We start from the raw sequence: 10,789 nt of genomic DNA on the forward strand, positions 1-10,789 counted from the left end.
GGCTATATGTCATTATGATTTTATGGCAATAAAAATACAGACTGAAGGAATTGTTATTTAAAAGTATTTCCCGATTTTTTCAGCAGGGTGTAATACCATATATTTCTGTCTAAAAGCTGACTTCTCCCTTTCATAGATTCCAAGGCCAGAAGGGACCCTTGTGATTAGAGAGACCAGATAGCAAGCATGAAAAATCGGGACAGGAGGTGCGGGGTAATAGGCGCCCATATAAGAAAAGGCCCTGAATATCGGGACTGTCCCTATAGAATTAGGACATCTGGTCACCCTAATTGTGATCATCTAGACCTGCAGCTTTAAAAAGTCAATGTAAAAGTTTCATTTCTCTCTGAAAATACTTTATCTATTATTATTTACCTATCATTGCTAAAACAAGAAGTAAAATTACTATTACTGAAAAGAATTGGAGAAAAAAAAATGTTTATTTCTCTATTGTTTACCTAACTGGCATTTGACACACGCTGTTGGTCAAGAAGCTGCAAATACCTATGCATGTTAGTAACTTTAAGCATTGAGATCCATATCCTGAAAGATATTTAGGCACCTAACTCTCAGAGGAAGTTAGGAGTCAAAATACTTTTGAGGATCCAGGTCTAAATTCAATGGGATTATCTGAAGGAGTGAAGTCACTCACACATAAGTGTCTGTAGGATTGGTCCCCAGTGAGTTGCCCCTGTATGTGAGGGTTTTTCACACAAAAAAATAAGGGAAAGAAAAAACATTTTTAAAAGTAGGAAAACATAACTGTAAAACCATAACAAATGGCAGGGGGGCTTAGGAACAAGTGTAGTAACTGAAATTACATCTAACTTGTGTTTTTTGAGTTTCGTATATTTCAAGCTGATGTTCTCCCTTTAAATCAAAAGTGGCTGTTATTAAATTTAATTGGTTTCACTTATAGCTTGCATGTCATTGGTACAGCTACTAAGCTACTAAGTCAAGCTGGCTTCTAAATGAAAGTACACATGGTATGTGAACTTTGTGGTTTTTGACTTCCGGGCTTAGCAAAATATAAAGTGAATGGTTCTAGTATTTCTTTAACATAAGGCAGCCATTCCAGAATTCTGTCCACTCACTCTAACAGAACTCCCCCAAGAGAGCCGGATGTGGGGAAAATCATTTAAAATGTAAGATTAGTGTCAGTTTCTGTTAAAATGCAAAAAGTAGTGTTCTCTAGTAAACAAGAGAAAATTGCACTCTGCATCACATTTACAAATACTGGGGGAAATATCCACTCTCACAAATAAATGGTTGCAAAGTGAAAATTGGAGGTTTTATTTGGATCTTGTTTCCATTTAACTTCATTTAGCCTATGCCTCTGCCATATATTATGGTAATCAGAGCCTGAATCAACAGTTCTTACTCAAGAAAAAGTCAGCATTGTCTTCAAAACACTTGCCCCCTTGTGATCTAGACAGGAATTGTAACTTGTAATTTCTTAAGAACTAGGAAGACCAAGTTTCATGGTAAGAAATCTACCAAACTGGTTATTAAAGAAATATATATTATGATGTTGCATTTGTGGTTTTTGTTTTTCTGGGACACTGATTTATTATTTTAAAACTACTTCCTATATGACATATTTTTACAGAATATTTTACAAGAGTGGACGGTATAGAACTTTAAGAGACTAGATTTGGGAGATCATTTTATATCTAAATTCAATCATTATTTAGTAATCCTTTGAATATCCCGATAAAAACAATCTAAATTTCAAAAAGATTAATTTTAAGCATTAACATTTAAAGTGACACGTACTATTTTCTCTGCAATTAACATTATATAGATATACACAATACACCGTTTTAATTAAAATGAAGTATTAAAATAAAAAACATAATACTTATGTCAAAAATAATAATACTTAATATTATAATACTACAAAGTGCATATGCAATGAAAAAATACTTTGAGTCACCATTCCAGCTTCATATCTGATTTACTCCACACATATTTTCCTCCTCGCTTCAGAAACATCTTCTCATCAAATCCACTGAACTTTATAGCATGTTCTACGCCTACATCCAGGATAGATTTGGAAGGTTCTTTCCGTCCATTTCTACAGTTCAGAAAACGCATCTAGAAAATCCATAGATTAAAAAAATTAGAAAGTGGTGAAAAAGTGTAATATTTCTACAAAATTAAATAACTTAAGCCCCAACCCTGCAAAGGCTTATGCACATGGTTAGCACTACGCATGTGAGTAATTCCACTGAAGCCAATGAAACTACTCACAAGTGTAAAGTTAAGCACGAGTCAATCAAGATTTTTTTTCTCCTAAAAGATGATACAAAGAGCATTAGAAAATACAGTAGAACCTCAAAGTTATGAACACCTCGTGAATGGCATTGTTCATAACTCTGAACAAAATGTTATGGTTCTTTCAAAAGTTTATAACTGAACATTGACTTAATACAGCACTGAAACATTTCTATGCAGAAGAAAAATGCTGCTTTCCCTTTTTTTTAGTAGTTTATGTTTAACACAGCACTGTACTGTATTTGCTTCTTTTTTTATTTTTGTCTCTGCTGCTGCCTGATTGTGTACTTCCGGTTCCAAATGAGGTGTGTGGTTGACTGGTCAGTTCATGACTCTGAGGTTCTACTGTATGCTGCTTAGTTTAGACATGGGTAAAGAATACACATTCCTGTACTAATTAGTTCTGAACTTCACAGAGAGAATCAAACGTCATAGATGTGTAAGCTATGATCCTGATGCTGCAATTGATTACGTGCACATGGACCCCTGTGCACCTGTCAAGCTGCTCACTCGGGTCCATTTACAGGTTCAGGTCCTATGTTTGACTTCTCTAAATGTTTATGATGATTAAGGTTAAGATTCTATCATAGGTATTTTTAGTAAAAGTCAGGAACAGATCGCGGGTAATAAACAAAAATTCACAGACGTCCACAACCTGTCCCTGGCTTTTACTAAAAATACCCTTGGGGAGGAGGGGACAAACAGAGCTCTGCTGTGGCTTGCAGCTACTCCAGCCCCACTGCTGCTCTAGCCACGGGGGGCTGACCCAACCTAGCCACTGCTCTAGGGTCTGGCAGGACCAGGGTCTGGCCACTGATCAGCTGTTCGGCAGTGGCCCGGGGTGGGGAGGCAGGCCCTCACTCAGCTGTTCAGAGGAGGCTTGGGAGGAAGGGGGGGACTGGCTGCCAGTCAGCTGTCCAGGGCCCCCAAAGCTGGCTGCTGCCCATCAGCTGTTTGGTGGCCTCAGGGCAGCCACGCTCTGGCAGCCGTGGGTTGACAGCTGCTCCATCCCCACTCCAGAAGTAGTCATGGAGGATTCAGAAAGTCACGGAATCCATGACTTGTGTTATCTCCGTGACAGAGTCATATCCTCAACGATGAATACAATTTCCTTGAATCCACATGTAGCACACTGTTCTTTCAGAAACACATGGGAAGTACTGTATAGGGGTAAATATTAAACTGAAAAAATTGTAATTTAGCCTGCTAAAGCATGAATAATAGTATAGCCTGTGTTAACTGATAGACAAATATTAACTCATTAAGTAACAAACAAAAGCTTACATATTCATCCAGAATAAGGTACGAGTCTTTCATCTGTAAAAGCACAGAAAAAATATTATAAATTATTAGACAAACTAAAATCTATGTTTTTAGTGAAAGGAGAGAAGTAAGGTATAGGCGTAATAATTATCCATTCCCTTAGGGCCTAATCCAAAGCCCTTTGAAATCAGCTGGAGCCTTTCTGCTCACTTCAATGAATTTGGATGAGGCCCTTAATGAGTAGCAGATAAGCCACCTTCACGGTGCTCTTTTATGAAAGAACAAGTTATTGCTTGGCAACCATTTTTTGTTTGGTTTAAGGATCAGATTGAAATATGGGTGCTCAAATGGATACAGTCGCTTTTAAACTATATCCAAATCACTTACTTGGATGTTCACATCAGCATTTAGATATGTACAGTGAATACCCATGATGATATGAACTTTAAATGATGATATGAACTTCCAAAGGAAGAATGTGGCCTATTAAGGCATCCACATTTAAAAACTGGGCTCAGAATTTTAAAAAACTATTGTCATCTATTAAAATGTGACCATCCTTAAATGTTGTGATCTGGCACTGAATTCCTCTGGATTCTGTCTGTTTTGTTTTGTTTTGTTTTAAATTCACCACACAGGTTTTCACTTAGAAAACCTAACCTTTTACTTCTACTCTACCATTATTTTTAATGCCCCCATCCACCTTAGTGCCACTGACATTGCCCAGTGAAGCTACCACTGAAATCAATTGCAAAATTCCCACTGATTTCAATGGGGGCAGAACTGGGTTCCATAACTGTAAGTATCCCAGTGTTACATGGTTCACACTCCATATGAAGTAGATTTAAAAAAAAAATTGTCTCCAAATAGAAAAGAAAACAGCTGCTAAAGGAATTATATTGTCTAACTTCTAAGGAAGTATTACTAGGCAAAGAGTTAGTTATCATGCTGATTTCTAGTTTCTGATAATAAAGAATTATCAAAGAATAGTTTCATTTTACCTTCTGATTAGATTCTGGTACTAAACATGAGACCTCTCTATGGCGATCTAGGAATTGTTCAAACTCTTCATCGCTGATAATAAATCTCTCTGCTTCTCTCAGTGCATCTTCACCTGCATTCTCTCCTTCGATAAGCAGGCATTGGAATACCTGGATGACAGAAAGTATATGATGAAAGTTGTATATCTGTCACAATTATCATGGGAAAACACAAAACAAAAACCCCATCATGACTGAGAGGGCCTGGATCTCTCTTTTCACAATGGTTTCGACTGACTGACTCTTCAGTGAAGTCAACAGAGTCACACCAGCATACCATGGAGTGTAAAACCAGCGTAAATGAGAGACGTCAACAGGGTGAAATCCTGGAACCACTGTCCGTTAGTCAATGGACATTTGCCATTGACTTCAGTGGGGCCAAGATTTCACTCGTAGGTTTTTTCCTAGAAATCAAACAGCTTGACCCCCTCCCCCCACCTTAATGTTACACCAGTTTTATTCTGGTGCAATTACATTTATTTCAATGGAATTGTAATACTCTGAAACTAGTGTAATGGAGTGGAGGATCAGTCTCTAGCTACTGAGAAAACTCTTCTATGAGTCTTTGCACATTTAAAAGCATGCTAGCTTTACAAGATTTTAAACTAATAAGGACAGAATTTAACAAATGAAAAATACACTTAGTAATAATTAACATTGTGTGTTCAGCCTTGTTCCTTTTTTCTAAGTAATATGACATTTATATTTTTTAATGTAAAAAAACATGACTTTCCCTATATGTTGCCATTACAAAATCACCTGGCTTCTCTATGATGAAAAGATATTTTCCTGTAAATAACACAAAGGGGAAAATTCACGACTGTGTGAGCACCACTCAAATGCAGTGAGGGAAGGGGCTTGTCTGGGAATTGATTAGAGATTCCTGATACTAAGTGCCTGCATAAATTATAGGCACAGCTCCAACTCTCCCAGTTGGAAGACCAGGCATAGTAGAGCTCTGCTCCACCATGCCCCCTTCCTGCTTCTCGCCTTTCCCTGAGAAGAGAACTCATAGCTCTGTATTTCTTGCTTACCTTCCAGCGGACAGGATTTAATGCCTTAATCTGTTCATTCATATCTTCGTCAACATTAAATCTATTAACTACTGAATTTATTTTAAAAGCCACAGCATAATCTCGGCACCACTTTCTCAGTTTTTGGAGATTCTCAACGTGGTTCTTGTTTCCTTGCCCACGGCCAATTACAACATTGACTTCCTCATTGAAACTATCACAGGAAATGGCAAGAATGTCTAGATATTTGCCTGAAATAGACAAAACATTAAAGAATATTCAAGGTCTCTAGAAAAGAGTCATCAAGTGCCCAGCTCTGCCCCCTTCCATCTCCAAGTACACCCTTAAAACCCATCATGAGGAGCCCTATCAAAGAGGACTCCACATAGTAGCAAGAGGACTGGATAGCATCTCAGAGGTGACACACCCCTCTTTTATACAGACCTAGGGAAACCCTGGACTAATGTATTTAAAGTCAATCTAAATGCATCTGATTTAAAAGTACACAAGACTCTTTGGTTTTGGTTTAGCCATAAATGTATTATTAACAAAAATATCCACAAATTAAAATAATAGACAATTCAACTAGGAAGTTGAATTGAGAAGGCTCCTGAAACCCCTGTATCTTTTAAACGTATACATCATTCTTTCTTACCGTAACACTTGAACCATCGTTCTCTAATCATGCTGCCATTGCTCACAATGCTGACACTTGGCAGTTTTAGTTCCTGCTTGCAAAACTGGACCAATTTGCCTACAAATTCTCCTCTCTCATGCAGAAATGGCTCTCCTCCTGAAAAGTTTATTTTCTCCATACCTAGTTTTATTTTTAAAAAGGAGAAATAATGTTTAGATTGGATAAATGAAACTTTTGGAAACTTTCTCTCACAACATATGCACAGAAGAATACAGATGATTTGCACAGACATACTCATGGTGAACCACAATCCATAGAGCCAGCTCCTACTAACTTCTTCCAGATAAAACTCCCATTGAGTTCAATAAACTTTCAAAATGTATGAAGAGGGGAAACCCCTTTTTCTGCAAAAGTTTTGCAGTGATTTTCATAAAAATATGAAACCCTCAATGGAGCCACGATTTCACCCCTCATCTCTATTAAAGATGTAAAGTACCATGAACATTATTGTATAGAAGATTATATACAAATCATTAAAATTATACGTCCGCCATTTTCAGACCTGGGTATCTGAAAATAGACTCCTAAATCCACCTTTGAATACATTTATTTAGACATCTCAGTATGGACTTAGCAGGCTAACTTCAGGCACTCAAGTTTTGAAAATTTGGGCTAGTAATATAATAATCAATCCCCTTTATTTGTAAATTGGACCTTTTCTAGTCAGATTTCCCTCCCCACTTTTAGATAATACCAGCCTCTATTGCAGTTTTTTTTTTTAAATCTTTTCACATTTAAGGCAGCGATTAGATTTTAACTTTCAGGCACAGTTTGAACTCCGTGTAGGTGAACCAAAACTAAACCAATTGGTCTGAAATGGCAAAGGAGTTTTGTTTTGTTTTATCACCAGGGAGAACTTTTAGCTACATTTTACAAAGATGCCACATGGTGGCACTGCTCCAAACAAGCCCCTTATGTTTCCAATGCTTTACATCATAGTTTCTCAACCTGTGGTACATGTACCCCTGGAGGTACGCAGTGAAAAATCCAGTGAAGGGAGGTGAGTAGCAGCCGCCAATTTCTGGGGCAGCCAGGTTGCAGACGCCTGCTTCCCACCCAGTCCCAGCTGGGACAGCTGTCCGCAGTCCTGGGAAGCTAAGCGGCAGCTGCTGGCTTTTTGGGATGCCCGGCGACAGCTGGAGGTTTGGGCAGCAGCCACTGGCTTTTTGGGAAGCCGGGCGGCAGCCTCCTGGTCCTGCCTGGTCCCAGCTTCCAGGTGGGAGCCCAGTGGCAGCCTCCTGCACCTTGCGAACTGGGTTCGTAGGTGGGTGGCTGCCACCCGTGCCCTGGCTCTGAGCCGAGAGACAGCCTCCCGTGCCCCAGTTTGAAGATGGGCAGCAGCTGCCTGCTACCTGCCTACATCCCCAGGTCCCAGCCTGCACGGAAGCCTCCTCTGCCCCAGCTCGGAGCAGGTGGCAGTTGCCCACCTCCAGGGCTGGCAGCCAGACGGCAGCCGACTGCAACTTGCCCAGGTGGCAGCTCCCCTCCTTGGCTCAAAGCCTGGTGCCCAGGTGGAGAGCCCAGCGGCATGCCCATTCCTGGAGCTGGGCTCTACCACCAGGCTTAATTGTCAGTTTTATTGCTCTAGGTGAGCAGTGAAATTGACAACTATGACAGCCCCAGATTTTACCAGTATAAAAATGTTAAGAGGGGCCCACACAGTGTGATTTGCCCCAGACCCGCATCCCCCTAGGGACGGCCATGGGGAGCGCTGCTATCCACTCTGGTGGGCTGCTAGTGCCTGCTCATACCTCACAAGTTCCCACCTGTGTTAGGAGAACACCAGGTGACCCTGCCATCAGGCCATAGTGATTGGCTGGCATTGATCTTTGCTCCTATATGGATGAAGGGGAGGAAGAAGGAGGGGAGAAACAGCAGGGGGGGTTGTGATCTGCCACAGCCACACAGCATTGCAGAAATCAGAACTCTCCTGCTTTAGAGAAATACAGTCGCCCAACAGTAAAGGGGGAAAAGATTGTATTTCCCAGAGGGGAAAACTGAGTGTTGGGGTACTTATTAAAATTTTCAGAAGTTAGGGGGTGCTTCCTACTTAAAAGGTTGAGAAACACTGATTTACACGACGGAATAAGAAGGGAGTGGGAGCCTGAACCTACTCTGCGGAGCTTCTTATGCTCTGGCCACAGCTTTAAATCAGGACTAGTGGAGAAAGGTGGGAGGGGAGGGAATTGGGGAAACTCTTGATCAAAGCGGGGCGGGGGGGGGGGGGGGGCAGGATTTTGTCAATTCCACCCCATTAAATTCAACATTCGGATAACAAATGTAAAATAATCATAATAATAACGATCAATCACTTCAGAGTATTTGCTGCTCGAATCGGACAACCCAGCCAGCCGGGGGGAGATGCCCTCCGGTCCCAGCAGCGGAGCTTAGTCACCCCGCAAGTCCCAGGGGTGGCAGGGGGGCAGACTCACCCGCCTCCTTGAGCATGGCCAGCCCCCTCTTGGCCTCCTCGAGGGGCAGCACGAAAGAGGTCTTGGCCGTGTGGAAGCAGAAGCCGCAGCGGTAGTTGCACTGGCGGGTGAAGTGATAGTTGACGCTGGTGGGGACCGTGGCACCAGGCGGCACCCCAGCACCCTGCTCCAGCGGCGGGGGGCTCCTGCCCGGCAGCAGCGCCCCCCAGAGCCGCCAGAAGGGCGGGAGTCCGAGCCAGAGGACGCTCAGCTGCGCCTTGAGGACCTGGAGCAGCATCGCCAGCGCCTGGGGCAGGGTGCGCAGCTCGGCCAGGTGCATCGTGGCGCGGGGCTGCAGAGCTCTGGGGCGCAGGGCAGGCGCACGGCTGCATTTATTAGCGGGGAGCATGTGACAGGCGCCGGCGAAGGACGCGGTTTCGGTTTCCTTTCCCGGAGCGAAACTTGGCCGGTGTGTGTGTGTGTGTGTGTGTGTGTGCGCGCGCGCAGTGTACTGTGTGTGTGTGTTGGGCGCGCTACGCCCGGCCTGGCTCCACCGCACCTGCCGCCTGCTGTGCATCCCTCTCCCAGGCTGGGGCACTGCCCCGACCCTCCGCCAGCCCCCGGTGCATGGAAAAAGAGAAGTGTACTCGTGTGTACAGAGCACTTCTCTACTCTGTGCTCTGCAAGCACTGACGGTAATGGTCTTTTCACGCCTATGACTTTCTAGAGTAGGCTCAGACAAAGCATACAACAAGCTGGACTTTTGACAATGTTAAACGTCAGCAGCCTGATTCCCTCCCTATTGACTTCAGTGTAAGTCATTTATGGCCTGCAGAGACTGAATCAGACCCTTGCACACAGAGTGTCTCATATCAAGCCTGGCCATGTTTAAGGAGGTGGATGAGTGTTCAAGTAGATTTGCAAAGTAAATATATGTTCCAGAAAAGGTGTTTGAATAATGTGTGCCTTGTGTACTCAGTGATGTGTCTGACAGCCTCAGCAAAGGTGGTTTGGGAGGTGCCGCCTGATGAACAGCATGCCCACAGTGTAAGATAGCGGTTACATAGATCATGCCTCAGCCCATTCCTGCCCATGTGGCTTATCACCAGTTCCACTCAGATAGCATCCCTGTAAAAGAGAAGTTACTGATATGACAAAGTAATATTAGAAAAGGATTGAATGTAGTTTTAGCTTCTTTTAATGCAATTTACCAGTTGAAAATAAGGAGGAGCCAGCACCATGAGACCAGACAGCTCTCCATGAGCCACAAGCAAGTGCTATAAAGGGGGCTGTGTATTTCTTTTTTGGGGCTTCTTGATAACCAGTGTAGGGAATCAGGATCACTATTTGTGACTGGTTGGGGAATCTAACTGCAGCGTTAGCCACCAGTTTGGGAGAATCTGCTCTCTTTGCAACCTGCCCTGACCTTGGCATTTTCAGGTGGGCTACTCTAGGCATGGACAGGTCACTCCTTGCCTGATGCAACCTAGGACTGCATTAAGCTTTTGTGCCTTTTTCAGGGCTACATAGTCATCCTGTGATCCAGCAATACTCCCAGGTCTTTTCTCCTCTTCTGTCACTTCCAACTGATGAATCCCCAGTTTATAACAAAAATTCTTCTTTTTAGTCCCTAAGTGCATATCCTTGCACTTTGCACTATTAAATTTCATCCCATTTCTATTACTCCAGTGTTCAAGGTCATCCAGATCTGCTTGTGTGGTATTCTGGTCCTCCTCTATATTGGCAATACCTCTCATTATTAGCCCACACCCACTTTTTTTGCCAAGGTCATTAATAAAAATGTTAAATAAGATTGGTCCCAAGAGGAACGCCACTAGAAGCCTCTCTCCAGCCTGACAATTCACCTTTCAGTATAACCCATTGTAGTCCCCCCCTTTAACCAGTTCCCTATCCACTTTTCAATTCTCATATTAACCCCCATCTTCTCTAATTTCACTAATAATTTCCCACGTGGGAGTGTATCAAATGCCTTACTGAAATCCAGGTAGATTATGTACTACATGTCCTTTGTCTAAAAAAATCAGTTATCTTCTCAAAGAAAGAGGTCAGGTTGGTCTGGCATGATAT

At 42.5% G+C, this 10,789-nt stretch overlaps 1 protein-coding gene across 1 annotated transcript; it reads right to left on the reverse strand.

The window, feature by feature from the left end:
* Positions 1-1,540: 1,540 nt before the first annotated feature.
* On the reverse strand, positions 1,541-9,041 carry RSAD2 (radical S-adenosyl methionine domain containing 2). Its single transcript, XM_067544880.1, has 6 exons — positions 8,723-9,041; positions 6,249-6,410; positions 5,615-5,844; positions 4,542-4,691; positions 3,562-3,594; positions 1,541-2,097 (listed from the first exon to the last, which is right to left on the reverse strand). The coding sequence occupies exons 1-6, from the start codon at positions 9,039-9,041 to the stop codon at positions 1,933-1,935; spliced, it is 1,059 nt and encodes a 352-aa protein (XP_067400981.1). The 3' UTR covers positions 1,541-1,932.
* Between the last annotated feature and the right edge of the window lie 1,748 nt (positions 9,042-10,789).

Source organism: Emydura macquarii, unplaced genomic scaffold, assembly GCF_026122565.2.
Source record: "Emydura macquarii macquarii isolate MOO-44397 ecotype Brisbane River unplaced genomic scaffold, CSIRO-AGI_Emac_v2 contig_1027, whole genome shotgun sequence".
Taxonomy (NCBI): domain Eukaryota; kingdom Metazoa; phylum Chordata; order Testudines; family Chelidae; genus Emydura; species Emydura macquarii.